Source organism: Rhineura floridana, chromosome 8 (assembly GCF_030035675.1).
Source record: "Rhineura floridana isolate rRhiFlo1 chromosome 8, rRhiFlo1.hap2, whole genome shotgun sequence".
Classification (NCBI taxonomy): domain Eukaryota; kingdom Metazoa; phylum Chordata; class Lepidosauria; order Squamata; family Rhineuridae; genus Rhineura; species Rhineura floridana.
In genome coordinates this window covers 27,126,024-27,141,500 of record NC_084487.1, presented here as the reverse complement: position 1 = coordinate 27,141,500, position 15,477 = coordinate 27,126,024, and the positions used below count along the sequence as shown (strand labels likewise).

At 44.3% G+C, this 15,477-nt stretch overlaps 1 protein-coding gene across 2 annotated transcripts in view; it reads left to right on the top strand.

The window, feature by feature from the left end:
• TMTC1 (transmembrane O-mannosyltransferase targeting cadherins 1) overlaps positions 1 to 15,477 on the top strand; it is a 228,684-nt gene that overhangs the window by 189,432 nt on the left and 23,775 nt on the right. For both annotated transcript variants that reach the window (XM_061638680.1, XM_061638681.1), the window contains one exon: positions 7,157 to 7,265. In XM_061638680.1, coding sequence (XP_061494664.1) covers positions 7,157 to 7,265 — 109 coding nt within the window. The remainder of the gene's footprint in view (positions 1 to 7,156; positions 7,266 to 15,477) is intronic.

Below are 15,477 nucleotides of genomic sequence, written 5' to 3'. Positions count from 1 at the left end.
ATTGCTTTCTACAGTGTGCTGTCAATGCACAGAAGAGCGCCAACATGTTGGTAAACACTGCACAGAAAGGAGCCAGGTGGAGGTATTATGTAAATGCTAGCAATGATGAAATGTAAGCATGAAAAGATAGATGAATATAGTTTTTTTTTCTTAATCAGGATTTTTCATGGAGTGGTGCTGCTCTCTGAAAGCGGAATATAGCAGCAGGAAATTATAAACTTTTGGAGGAACTTTGCATGTTGACCTTGTTCCAGTGCAACTTGAACACGAATGTATCGCTGCAGGAATAAAACAGAGCTGAGCCTATTTTTTGCCATGGCCTGCCTGTCTGCACATGAGAGAAGATAATAAGACACTTGAGTGTGTCAAGGCAAAAGCTGAGTGGCCTAGGGGCAAAATGAAATCTCTTGGCTGTGCTCTTTTTGAAGAAGTAGTCAGGATATCCCAGGCAGGTATTTGAGCAATTTTATTTTATTATTATTTATTTGATTTATATCCTGCCCTTCCTCCCAGCAGGAGCCCAGGGTGGCAAACAAAGCACTAAAAACACTTTAAAACATCATAAAAACAGACATTAAAATACATCAAAACAAAACAACTTTAAAAACATTTTTTAAAGCTTTGAAGTTTTTTTTTAAAGGTTTAAAAGCATATTAAAAAGCAATTCCAACACAGAAGTAGACTGGGACAAGGTCTCAACTTAAAAGGCTTGTTGAAAGAGTTTATATTTTTTGCCTTCAAAACCATTTACACTGAAGAGTATTTCAGCTCTGCTAGCTCTCTTTCTCAGCTTCTGTGAGCTGACGGACCAGATTATCTCAGAATGAAACACTTGGTAGAGGCATCTCTTTTGGCAGTACTGCTGACAGGATCTTTTTAAGCCAGTACCCTTTGTAGTAACACATACACACCACATGTGTGTGTGAGAGAGAGAGAAAGAGAAATCCCTGGCCACATGACACTCCTTCTGAATTCTATTATCTCCTAGAATCCTATACTCTCCATAGATTCATTTGACTCCACTGTATGAATCATAGAGTTGGAAGGGGCCTATAAGGCCATCAAGTCCAACCCCCTATGCAATGCAGGAATCCAAATTAAAGCATACCAAACGTGGCTGTCCAGCTGCCTCTTGAATGCCTCCATTGTTGGAGACCCACCATCTCCCTAAGTAGTTGGTTCCATTGTTGTACTGCCCTAACAGTTAGGACGTTTCTCCTGATGTTCAGTTGAAATCTGGCTTCCTGCAACTTGAGCCCATTATTCCGTGTCCTGCACTTTGGAATGATTGAGAAGAAATCCTGGCCCTCCTCTGTGTGACAACCTTTACTGCTGTCATATCTCCCCTCAGTCTTTTCTCAAGGCTAAACATGCCCATTTCTTTCAGTCACTCCTCCTAGGGCTTTGTTCCCTGTCCCCTAATCATAGAATCATAGAATAGAATCATAGAGTTGGAAGGGGCCTACAAGTCTGTCGAGTCCAACCTGCTGCTCAACACAGGAATCCAAATTAAAGCATACCCTACAGGTGGCTGTCCAGCTGCCTCTTGAATTCAGTGTTGGAGAGCCCACCACCTCCCTAGGGAATTGGTTCCATTGTTGTACCACTGTAACAGTTAGTTTTCCTGATGCTCAAAGCCCTCTGAGGAGAGACTGAGAGAACTGGGCATGTTTAGCCTTGAGAAGAGAAATCTGAGGGGAGATATAATAGCACTGTTCAAGTACTTCAAAGGTTGCCACACAGAGGAGGGCCAGGATCTCTTCTTGATCGTCCCAGAGTGCAGGATACGGAATGATGGGCTCAAGTTGCAGGAAGCCAGATTTCAACTGAACATCAGGAAAAACGTCCTAACTGTTAGAGCCATACGACAATGGAACCAATTTCCTAGGGGGGTGGTGGGCTCTCCAACACTGGAGGCCTTCAAGAGGCAGCTGGACAGCCACATGTTTGGTATGCTTTAATTTGGATTCCTGCATTGAGTTGGGAGTTGGATCTTATAGGCCTCTTCCAACTCTATGATACTATGGTTCAACCCAAACCACATGGGAAGCTGCCTATAGCAGGTTGCAATATATGTGCATCCATCTTCTGCTGGATCCTTTCAACTGGTGATGCCAGGGTTTGAACCTGGGACCTTGTGCATGCAAAGCAGATTACTACTGTGCTGTGGCCTCTTTCCATATGATACATTGGAAGCAGGAGATGCAAAGACCTGCTCCAGAATAGCTGTGTCTTTCTTGAAAGTAGGTATGGGAAGAGTCTATGTCCACAGGTTGACTGCTAAGAAAGGCAAGACAGTGCTTGATCTTCATTGTATGTGCTGGTGTTTCTTGGAAGCAGCAGGTATATAAACTGTTCCTCTATTGCATTTTAAAATGTGGGTGCATTTCAGTGCCTTAAACATACAATTTGGGAATCGGCCCTCAAAGAGTAAAATCCCCTTTTGTGCTTCAGCCTCCCTTTCTGGTGTCTGAGGGGAAAACTACGCATTACATGCAAATGTGTGCAATAAAGCTGAGGCAGATGTTTTTATTGTAAAGGGAAATAAAACAGAGCGGAGAAGTGGATGGGGAGCGGGGTGCTTTACAACTAGAGATAAGGGAGAAATTGGATTCAGTTTGCATTTAAAGGTGAGCCCACCTGATTTGCAACACATATGTAAAGGTGAACCACAATTAGCCATCCTTCAAAATTCTCAGTTCTCTGAATTTTGGAGTTCTCCCACCAAGTAATGTGTATAAAAATGCACATACTTGGGTAAAGTGTCCATAAAAATGCATGTGCTAGTGAAAATAACAAAGATGCATTATTTTAGGGGAAATTGCTTTGCAAAAAATGTGGATATTGGGCAAAATTGCATACAGACTTGCATATTAGGAGAAACTAAACTAAAATGCTGATGAATTTTCATGAGGGCTTCCTTTTTAAAAATGCCCAAAGTGATGTGGAAATGTGGACGACTGAATTTTAGAATAGAAAAATGAGATATGGAGAGAAACTGAAATCAACAGATTCACCCACCCTTACTTATCACCCAAATGGCTTCCCTGCCCATTTTACAAAACGCACCTGTTAGGGTTTATGAGAATCTGCATCTAACGTGTACCTCTAGAAAGTCTCCCTGGACACGGACTGGGAGCCAGTCTGTAGCAAGGCCGATGCCATATTGTGCTTTTCAGTCATGAGCTGCCAAGAAGGTGGTGTGGGCAGGCCGTGACAGAAGTGGCATAATTTCCTTCCACTTATTTCCTTGTGTTTTATTTAGCTTAATCATACTCTTCTCTTCATATTTATATCCCCACCTTTCACTATGGCAACCTCAAACATGAAAAAAGCGTTTGTTCGCGCTTACCATGCCCTGTGCTGGTTTTATAGATTTGGGAATCAGAAGTAGAAAGAGAGAGACTACTAGTAAGTGACTTTATTCCAAGGCACTAAAGCTAATAGCTCTCAGAGGGCGTGTGTGCTCCTTAATCAGGGCTTCTCATGGAACTTTTCGTTTGTTGAACAGAGGCCTGCTGATTCATGGGAGGCCCAGGTCTCACTAAGCAATCTGTAGTTTGCCCTTCTCGGGGACTTCAATTTTGAAGTCAAATATTTGTGGCTGAATTTTTTAATAGAAAACCAGTGGAGTTAATGGACAGTGATAACACAAGTAGGTGGAAAGTCAGAATAAGATAGGCATCATACATTGGGTCCTTGTAGAGTTAGAAGTTACCAGAATTATACAAGTTGTATTAGGTTGTAAGAATAAACGATGGTTTGTCATTACGTGAACGAGTTTTGGACCTGTCTACTTTCACCTACCTTCTCAATATGTCAACATCTACCAGTGCCTGGAGCTCTTAGCTAAGGTTGGCGTGTACATCTGAGACCTCAAGCTTTCCCCCCCCAGGTTAAAGATTTGCAATTGGCAGTGTATGACTTTCAACGTGTTTTGCTTTGCTTTCAGATTTACATGCAGTGAGCTCTAAGGAAGAAAGCATAAATTGATTTATTTGCGTGGCTGGGCAGGAAATAGCATCTGTAGGTGTAGGCTAGGACACAAGAGACACCTGACTCCTGTCAAAAGCAGCTGTCCTGTGTCTGCCCCACAGTAATTTCTATAGTAATATAAAACGTGAAGAAGCAAGGAAATTTGAAGTGTGATGATGTCACATTATGCATATTTTTTTATTATATGACCTTATAGAGGAGAGCGAGGAGGTGACACAGGGCTGTCATTTTCAGCAGTAGTCACATGTATGCAGGGCCGGTGCTATCATTAGGCCAACTAGGCAGCCGCCTAGGGCGCAGACCTCAGAGGGGCGCAGTACTGACCTTTGAGGGGCACAGTTTTATACAGATTAGTTTTTTTAACCCTTGGAAAAAATGCAACTAATATAAATTTAGCAGTTTCAAGTTTTGTGCTTTTCATTTTTTCTACAAGACATCTGTTTTTGAAAATTGAAGTTAGCAATTTTTTTTGGTGGGGTGCAAGTAGTTAGCCTTGCCTAGGGTGCAAAATAGCCTGGCACCAGCACTGCATGTATGCCATAATGTCTAGCTTTGACCCCAGATATCCAGAATTATCTTTTCCATTAAAGCAGGGATGGGAAACCAGTGGATTTCCATATTTTGTTGGACTCCCAGCTCCCATAATCCATGATCATTGGTCATTTTGGCCAGGGCTGATGGGAGTTGGGACCAGCCAACATCTGACGGACCACTGGTTCCCCATTCTTGCATTAAAGGAGGGGCTGGGGACTGAAAGGCCCACAACAGTGATGGGGAACTTCTGGCCTCTGGCTCCCATCAACTCCAGCCAGCATGGCCAGTGGTCAGGGATGATGGAAGTTGTAGTTTAACAACATCTGGCCTACAACCTCCTAGTCGTAGTTTTTGGAGGTAGGCTTGAAAATGTAGCAAAAGTATTGAAGGTTTGGAAACATTGCTGCAAATTAAGTGTTGGGCATATTCTTTATGTCAGAGAGGTCTGATTCCAGGTTTGGGAGAGGGGTTCAGCTTTGTGCCCTATGGTGGGCCCTTCCTATGCAAGTAGGCTGATCTGGTGGCATTAGTGGGCAGCAGTGGTGTGGTCTGAGATAAGGTGATGACTCTTAGCCTCCATTTCAACATTCCACGATGCCTCCAATGTAGCACCCCTCTGGGACATTGTGGAACTTTAAAGGAGTGGCTCAGACCATTCACCTGGTGCGTGTGCATATGAGTGGGTAAGTGGGGTCAGGGCAGGTGTCAGCATAGCTGTGAGCCCTGCCAGGCCTCTGCAGCTGCTCAAGGAAGCTGCTTGCTGCTACCAGACCTGACTTCTACTGTCAAATTTGCCAAGAGCTGAATCACCTTACTTACACGCTCAGAACAGTTTTTGAGTTTTGTAGAACACGTGGACAGACACAGAAATATTTTGTAGCCCAGGATAGAAATCCATTCTGCCACTTCAGAATTGTACCACCTCATTTTCCTCATGTGTAGATCAGGCCTAAATCCAGATACTTTGTCAGGCAACCTTATCCTGTGCTCCTTTACTCAGAAGCAGGGTCCCACTAAATTCAATGAAAGTTGTTCCTGTGTATGGGACATGCACAGGACTCTATACTAAGTCTCATAACATTGTGAGTACAAGGCAAGCAGTATAATCCTGTGACCTTTTGTTGTAGCAATGAAAGCAATGCTGCTAAGGTATGGTCATATTTTGGCAGGGGGGCAGAATAGGTTTAGATCCTTAAAATCCAAATTGCACAAAATGATTAGGCTGCATAAGTCAAGTGGGCACCAAGTTTTGCAATCCGCGGTGAGTGTGGTGACTGGCCTTTTCTGCTACTAAAATAATGAAAATCCCATTCATTTGTGGAAGGGTAGGAGGCCTGAAGCAAGTGGTGTTTTTTTTCTTCCCCATAACCAAAAAGTAGAAAAAATGCAACCATGATTGTGGTGAGATCCTGGAGTTTCATGAACTTTAAAAAGCAAATAAAAAGTTGCTTTTCTTTGTAAAGGATAAATATTTTTAGTTTGGTATCTTCCCGTGTTTGTTAAACTGACATATTAGTCCCATCTAATTAACATAATTGCATGTTAGGAAGTTAGGTGTCTGGCAGTGGTCCTTCAGAGCCATGAACAAAGAAAAGGCTTTCGTATCACCTGCAGCTACCTGTTCTTTTTTTTGACTGGGGATGCCAGGTATTAAACCTTCAACTTGCTGTGTGCATGCAAAATGTCTGCTCTACTATTGAGCTCTGCTCCCTCTCCATGCTGAAATCTGCTCTCTAGCTCAACAAAGTATCTAGTGCACATTTAAAGCACATGGCTTCTCCCAAAGAATCCTAGGAACTGTTAAGGGAATTGGGAATTATAGCTCTGTGGGAAATAAACTACAGTTCCCATGATTCTTTGGGGAAAGCCACGTGCTTTAAGTGCATCGTGTGGATATGACCAGCTATATTTTTAACACAGATGCACACACACACATGAGAGAGAGAGAGAGCTTGCTTCTCTTCCTCGCAACAGCAAGTTGGAACACCCTACAGAGAACCAGCATGTAAAATTAGATAGTTACGTATCTCTGGTTTATGTGGATTTTCAGTGGTGTATGTGGACTGTCAGAAGCAGAGAGAATGCCCTCTCCCCCTGCCCTTTCTTTGGAGTACCAGGCAGAAAATGAGAAGCTTGGGTTGCATGATTCAGAGTGAGAGCCACTAAGTTCCTTAAACGGATTCTCATCTTTTGCCTGCAGTCTCTTGTGTTTTCCGTCAGGCTTGCCCGATCTGCTTTACCGAGGTTCCCTGAGAGGTTTGGGTTGCCCACTGCAATAGTAAATGGAAAGGAGTGCTGAAAAGCAAGAGAAGGGCTTTGTGGGGATTGCATGTACTGCCCAGCAGGCTATGGAAAACTTCATCAGCAGGTGCCAAGGTACAAAACTTAGCACATATCCAGTGACTGTTCCCACTACTTTTCGTGCTGTCAGGCTGTGCAATATGATACTGCCCCAGGAGACGCTCGATAGAAGAAAATTTAATTATCTAGCCCTTTCTGAAAAAGAGAAGACAGGCACTTTCGAGTCTGTTAACAGCGTCTTTAATCAATAGGTGAACTGAGAAAGTTATTAAGAGAGCTGCCTTTTTCCTTGTCTCCCCACCCCACTCCCCAATATGACTTACAGGTCCCAGGGGAAGAAGGAAGAAGCTGTTCTCCTACTAAGAGATTCCATTCAGTATGGGCCAGAGTTCGCAGATGCTTACTCCAGTCTTGCTTCACTGTTGGCTGAACAGGTAACCAGTTCCATTCAGGCTCACTGCCAAATGCTTTGTCTGTACTGTGAACTAATGTTACTTTACAGCTCTATGGGACACATGCCTGCGACGGGATGTGTACATTCTGCGTGGGCAAGAACCACAAAAGTGTTAAAAAGGAACATAATTCTGTACTGAGATTGTGCCAGATTCTGTGCTTGAATTCTGCTACCTGTAAAAATGATGTACTGCATATTCAATTGCATAATCTGTTCTGCTCCTTTTGCTCAGGCATGGAGCTGTGGAGGTCACAGCCATTAACTGCAAAACTAGCACAATCACCCACCCAAAGTCTCGTGTGCATCAAAAGGGATATTAGGCCCAAGCACATGCCCCCTTGTTGCACGTGCAACTTAACGTAAGTTGTAATGTTTTGATGTGGGTGTGGTAAGTGCAGATATTTGCAATTCCTAACCCTCAGAAAAAAGGAGGCAAGAAAGAATCATAGCAATTAGCACTGATACTCACCATGATTAACTGAATCACTCTCTCTTCACGAAAGCTTGCAAATCTACTTCTTCAAACTTGTTTCAAATGTAGGTTAAGTGAGAATTTCCTCAGTCTTTGCTCAGTTGTCACATACACAACTTTGGAAGCTGCTTTGCAGCCAATCAGAGCATCTATCTCATTTAGAGCACAGCTCCATTTTTCTAAGAACTGCTTGCACTGACTGGCAGCCGCTCTGCAGGATTTCAGGCAGCATTGTTTCCCAGCCCTATTGAGATAAGCTAAGAACTGAACGTGGACAAAGGCATGCGGCTTCCTTAAGGGCAGGCAAATAGCACACATGTGTGTGTTTACCTCTTCCTTCCCAATGGGGCAAGGAATATGCAAATATTTAAGACATGTAAGAAGCAAGTCTGAAATCTTTTCATTTCCTTGTGTTTATGTAAAGAATTTTTTTTATGTCAATAAAACACTAAAGTGGGCATACCTTTTTCTCTCTCATTTCCCTGTAGGCATATTGTTAATGTCTAGGTTGATAAGGCTAGATGGAAAATAGCTCAAGGCCTGGCAGGATAAGGAAACCAGGGCTTTGCCTTTGGAATTTTGACACTGGCTACTTTATCTACACACACACAGTGGGAAGCCAATTCTGCATGCTGATTTTTTTTCTTTGCATGTGGGGCGTGAGTAAGACTCTCTTCATTTTGAACCATCTCCAGAGAATAAACGAAATTAATTGCTCTCAGTGACAACAGACTTAAGGAGTATGGATTTTCAATACTGTGGAGCAGTGGTCATAAGGCCATTACAGCAATAACTAATATTGAGTCAAGGAGGTTGCAAGTCAAAAACAGTCTGTCTGTCCCCTCCCCCAGCAGCTGTAAACCTCTTGTCTGAAGGAATGAGAGCAAGGCAATGGGGAAGCTCATCCTGTTGGGATAAGCAAGCTTGCATGCTTTAGTAGGGAAATGTCTAGCTAGAATTTGGGGACACCTCTATGCTTGTTTACTGTGATGTAACTTCCTGTTGACCAGGTGTTATTTCCCACTTCTCTTCCTCTTCTTTGTTAAGAGTTGTTGTTCTCTTTTGCATATCCTCCATTAAGCCACAGGAGAGAGAAACCTCCGGAGGCTTTCTCTCCCACAACATCCCAGTCATGAACTAAAATCTGCTACCTACTTCTATCTTTTCTCTCCAAGCTAGAGCCTATATTTCCTGAACATATGAAGGGTTGTGAGTAAACATGTTTAATACTTTTACCAAAGAAGACTGTCTCTTTTGCTGTTATTCAGCTAGTCTGTACGAGGGGACGGTGGGCTGGTTAATTCTCATTCCGCTTTGCTAAAATACTCTACAAAGAGATAGAACTGCTAAACTGTTTCTATCTCATTAAAGGCCAATACATCCATGATCTACCTGTTCCCTCAGATGGTATCTCATCTGAGGAGGTAATAAAAAAGACAAAGCAGTAAAAAATAATTTAGCTAATAGTCTTGGGGAACTCTTTGGATCGTATGGGTCTTCACTGACTTCATTAAAAAATGATCTACTGTGATAGATATGCAACAATATGGTGTTGTGCATGACATGTAGAGTTTGAGTGAATGGGAATACACAGACCCTCAACACTGTGCAAGCCTGGATGGCCATCCACATCTGGAGCTCACCCAGATCCAGATGTGCATTCCATTTCTCCATCACAGAATCAGGGCATTCAATCACATTGATCTCAAAGTGGTTTACAACAACAAATTATCATACCAGGAAGAAATCTAACATACAGACAACCCAGAAGCTCCTCTGGCTATGGAGAAGTCAGAGCATGCTTTGCTTTGCTTCTGCAGTTGACAGTTAGAGCAGAGGGTCCTTTTTAGCAAAGTGGGGTAAGGAAGCAAGCTCCCTGTAGCTGCTCCTTCTCTGACTTGTGGATGAAATTAGAGTGTTCTTCCTTTCAAGTAAGATACTTTTAAGTTCAGTACACTAAAGTACTTACACTGATAGGTGGTGTTCGTGATAAGAACCAGGATGTCCATTACCAAGTTCAGGCAGTGGGAAATGGAGCAGATACTTCAGCAAAGACTCACTTTAAAGTGAGAGCTCATATAGGAGCTGGAGGCTCCTCTTTTTTTTGGTTTGCAACCAGGCCCTGATCCAGGCAGGTACTTAAACAAGTTCCCCCTCCTCCCTAGTAGACACATGTGTGGCTAGCTGGGCACTTCACCAGCCACCCTGGAGTTCTGCCTAGCACACCATCTCCTCCTATGGCCCTGGAAGTGATGAGGGTCCAAAACCATGCCAGGAACCCAGGCAACTGGTGTGGAGACTGAACGTCTGGGTCCAAATGCCTCTCAGGATCAGTGGCAGTATGGAGGTCTGCTTTGGGTGGGGGTCCTCCTCTCCTTGCTCCTCCAAGGAGCCCTCCCAGGTCTGAACCCTGAGATAAAGCAATCAGGGTAAGATTAAAGCTTAATTTTCTTGCCTTGAATTCTGACAAGTAAAAAATAAAATAAAGACATGGTACCCAAAAGCAGCCAGGACCCATGGAAACATGAACCACCAGTAATTTTTCCTTACACCTCACTCTTGCCCCCCCCAAAGCACTGAAATGCCCCTGCCCCCAACCCTGTTGCATGCAGACACGTGGTGGCAGCCACGGTGGGAGACATTGGAGCGGCACTAATATTAATAGTTAAGGAGCGTAGCATGCCTCAGTGGCTACATGGGGGGCTCAGTATCTCAAGTTACATCTGACCCTTTCACTACCCAGTGGCATAGGAGCCCCTGCAGCACTGCTCCTTCTCATTCCACTAAGGTAGCCGTCCCCAACCTGGTAACCTCCAGATTTTTTTTAGACTACAACTCTCACCATCCCTGGCCATTGGCTATGCTGGCTGGGGCTGATGGGAGTTGTAATCCAAAGCTTTTGGAGGGCACGAGAGCTTGGGGATGGCTGTGCTAAAGCAGTGTATGCAACTCCTCCCTATCGCTAATGCTGTCCCCTGGGAAACTCAGCTCTGGGTGTGCACAGGAGCTGCAGTGTGGTGGACTTTCCCTGTGTGGTGTAGGGCTTGTCATGCTACTTTGAAGGGCCATAGCTCAGTGGTAGAGCATGCGGGTCCCAGGTTCAGTCCCTAGCATCTCCAGGTAGGGCTGGGAAAGAACCTTGTCTCAAATCCTGGAGAGCCACTGATAGTCAGTGTAGACAGGACTGAGCTAGATGGACCAATGGTCTGACTCAGTACAAGACGGCTTCCTACCTGGCAGCACACGAAGGTGTGCAGCTCCCACGCCACCAGATTTAACAGGAGGATCACATCAAAGAAGTCCCACTTTCTGTGCAGCTCCTATGAAATAAGCAGACTGATTAATTGTGGGTTCTGGATTTATTTTTATTATGATTTGGGATGGGGGGGAGGGAGCTTTGTGATTGCCTTAGTTGGTCCTACATGGCATGTTTCCCCTTGTAATCCAGGAATCTAAAATGAGCCTTGATGTTCCTTTGCTCCAGTAGTTGTAAAAAGGAACACTTAAGATTAATGTTCCATGCTCAAGGGAGTCGGGTTGTAAGTCAGTGTAATTACCCTGTCCTCCCCTCGAAAGGTGATTTTCAAACCAGAACAAACTTGCAAAAGGGAGGACGCCTACACAAGCCAGTGTTCTAGTGAGTCCTGAAGTTAACTCAGACTGTTCTGCTGCTTCTGAAGGTTTTGTACCTTTAATAAAAGCTGCTTCTCATGCTGGGAAGCCAGCTTGTGATTCTTGAAAGCACTGTCATAATCTTCTGGGTTTCCCCCCGAAACGTGTTTCTGTGGGAATGCTTATGACATCAAACATTCAGAAACTAGCACTTGGTTTGCTTGTACGCTGGCGTTACCTCACTGACCTTGTGTGTTTGGTTGTTCTAGAATCAGAGGAGATTTACTTTGCTTTTTAAAGAGAAAGCTGTATGAAGCCAAGTAGATATCTTAGGCCAAGATCTTCCTTCAGAAGAGTATTGTGTTGTAGAGGCCTGAAAACCCCAAAATTGCAATTCAGGGGTGACTTTAGGAAAGGGGACTCCAGCGTTTGCAGTGTGTACAGAAATTTCATTAGAAAACACCTCCAGAAGTCAAGGAATCGAGAAAGCTGCCTTGTATTTATCCAGCTCACCCAGTATTGCCTACTTGGACTGGTAGCAGCTCTCCAGGGTCTCAGGCAGAGGTCTCTCATACTACCTGACAGCTGATCCTTTAATTGGAGATGCCTGGATCTGAATCTGGGACTTTCTGCTTCCAAAGCATGCTCTCTACCACTGTGGCATTTCAACCATCCCTGATGTAACTATGGCAAAACAAAAATGGAAGACTTATGTAGTGGCTTATGGTCATTTTAAAGGGCCACGTAAGCCCTGAGGTGTGTGTGTATGTTTTAAAGGTCCCTGAGGGGAGGGAATATAAGAAATAGTTGCAAGAGACGAACTCAGCTAGCACTCTGGAAATTAAGAAACAGGTTGTAGCTGGCTAGAGGCTGGACCCTTCTCTAATGAGCAACTCAGAACGTTTTGTGCTTAAAAGGGATGAGTGAACTTACCCAGTTCCAGTCTGTTGAGTTTTGGTGGAGAGTGGAATGAAACCATTGTGTTCTGCTGCCAAAACTCCAGAGCGGATTGTGGAGGCTAAAATAGCCCCTGAGGTAGTGAAAGGATGTTAAAAACATGGCTCCCTTGCTTAATTGCAGGCCCCTGGAATTATGTAGTGGGAATCTGTGGCAGGCCTCATATACCTAATACAGTCTGCATTCCGCAGCAGAAGATCTCCAGTCCAGTGAGAGGAAGGCAAAAGTACTTTCCCTTCACTGAAACAGACCTCCTTGGGGATACAAGGCAGGGGTGGTGGTGGTGAGCTAGAATGCCTGAGCGGTCCAAAAGGTCTCCAGTCTAGCGAGGAGGCTGTGTTTCCACCTGTCCCTTGCTGCATCAGAGACCTTCATCCTGCAGAGCAGACCTCATCAGCTAACGTAAGATCTCCTGTACAGGAAGGGAAAGGTAAACATGTCCACTAGATCAGAGGTCTTCAATGTGCAAGGAATGGGGTCTGGCAGCCTCCCTATCTCCCGTAGAGGCTTTCCTATATTTCTAGGGCAGGCCTAGAAACTCCCCCAAAAACAGCAAGCTGTGGGCCCTCTCTGGAAATTCTTCCCACATCCACCAGAAGGGTCAGAGCTCTGAACTATCCCTATTTTATTTGTTTGTTTGGTTTTTTGTTTATTTATTTATTTAAAATAACCCACCCTTCATATATACAGGTATAATACATATTGGGCTTTTACAGTGACATAGTGGTTAGAGCAGGCTTTCCCAACCAGTGTGCCTCCAGATGTTGTTCGACCACAATTCTCATCTCTTCTGACCATTAGCAATGCTGGCTGAGGCTGATGGGAGTTGTGGTCCCACAACATCTGGAGGCACACTGGTTGGGAAAGGCTGGATTAGAGTGTTGGACTATGACCTGGGAGACCAGGGTTCGAATCCCCACATAGCCATGAAGCTCACTGGGTGACCTTGGGCCAGTCACTGCCTCTCAGCCTCAGAGGAAGGCAATGGTAAACCACATCTGAATACTGCTTACCATGAAAACCCTATTCATAGGTTCACCATAAGTCAGGATCTACTTGAAGGCAGCCTATTTCCATTTTATAATACATATTAAAATACATCCCTAGGGCTCACATTTCAGAGCCTGGTTCAGAGAAAGGAAGGCAGATGTGCCAAATCAGCCCCTGTGGTTAGTAAGCAGTATGAGGTTTCTGAAATGGTCAGGCCAAGCATAAATAACAGAAGTGTGGCCTTTTGTTCTTAAGAACAGAAGAACAGCCCTCTTGAATCAGACCAAAGGCTCCACTCTGTTCTTCCAGTAGCCAATCAGATGTTTAGGGGAAGCCCACGCGCAGTATATGAGTGAAAAAGCACTCCTGCTCATGATCCCCAGCACCTGCTGTCCAGAGGCATGCTACCACTTACACTGGAGGTAGTACATAGACATAATGACTAGTAACCATTGATAGCCTTATCCTCCATGCATTTGTTTAATCTTCTTCTAAAGTCATCCAGGCTGGCACCTATCACTAGATCCTACAGTAGCAAATTCCATTGTTTAACTCTGCAATGTATGAAGTACTTTTGTCCGTCTGTCATGTATCTCCATCCATCTTCATTGGGTGACCCCAGGTCCTAGTATCATGAGTAGCGTTGCCAGGTCCATGGCCTGAGACTGATCCCCTTTCTTTAGGAGAAGAGAAGGTCAGCAAAGTGCAGGTGTTTTTGCAACTCTGTAATGGGAAAAACCACAAGGTGGAATTCTCCCTTCCCCCTCCACAACTTTTAAAGATACAGAAGACCTCTTGGAGGCTGGGCCTGGCAACCAAGAGGTCTTCTGTATCTTTAAAAGTTGGGCAGGGGGGAGGGAGAATTCCACCTTGTGGTTTTTCCTATTACAGTGTTGCAAGAACACCTGCACTTGGCTGACTTTCTCTTCTCCTAAAGATACAGGATCAGTCTCAGGCCAAGAACCTAGCAACCCTATTCCTAGTAGATATGTATTAGATCTCACTCTTTATCACCATTATGTATATGAATTTCTGATCATTTTTCCAGATAGCGAGATTACTGCAATTGCGGGGGGGGGGGGACCTATTGGATAATACTTGTGACAATGTATTTTTCCTTCTTTCCCACCCTACCATGTCCATGCTGCTTTGTGAGATTTCTACATTTCAGCTTTTTCCTATTACAGTGTTGCAAGAACACCTGCACTTGGCTGACTTTCTCTTCTCCTAAAGATACAGGATCAGTCTCAGGCCAAGAACCTGGCAACCCTAATCATGAGAGAGGAAGAGAAACACCTCTCTAGCCACTTTCTGTGTATCATGTATAATTTTATAAATCTCTGATGACCCAACCCCACCCCACCCTACCCTACCCTACCCTACCCTACCCTACCCCACCCTCACCTTTCTTCCAAGATAAACAGCCCCAAACATTGTTAGTTTTCATCATAGGGGAGTTGCTCTGGCCGCTTTATCACTTTGGTTGCTTTCATCTGTATCTTTTCCAGCTCTACACCATCCTTTTGTAGCAGGATCCCCAGCAGTCAAGGGATGGTGCTCCAATAAACTCTTGCACATTACAGGGTGTGTATGTATGTGTCTCAGTCAGAAGCTAATGCTTTTCCTCCTGCACCACCGACTCTGTGTTTCCACTGCAAGCCCAGCAAATAGAACTTCAGGGGCAACATCTAAGCTGCAGCATCAGCCCCAGCTGACTCCCAACATCCAATCCTTGTCCATCAGACCCTATAAAACCTTAGCACTTGCTGTGCCTTAACCTTTCCCCGATTGCTGCTTCCTTGGAGCTGTGTGATTTTGGTTACACATTTTGCAATTGGCTGTTTGATTCTTTTTTGCTGCCATGGAGTTTGAACCCCATCTGCTTTTGGACTATGCCCAGCAACTGGCCCACTCAGACTGACATCTGGAGCTCCTTGTGTCCGAAGCCTGACCTTTGTTTAAACCTAGGCACTCTACAGCTCCTTGCATCTCCCAAAGACTAGCAGTAGAAGAATAAATGCTGTAAAATCCTCATATGCAGATATGTTCAATTTGCATAATTCAGATTCCAGAATTTGAGCGCAACTAAATACAAAAGTTTTTAGCACATCATATACTCTGTCTAGGATGTATGTGTGTCTTAGCTGTGAAAATCTCGCCT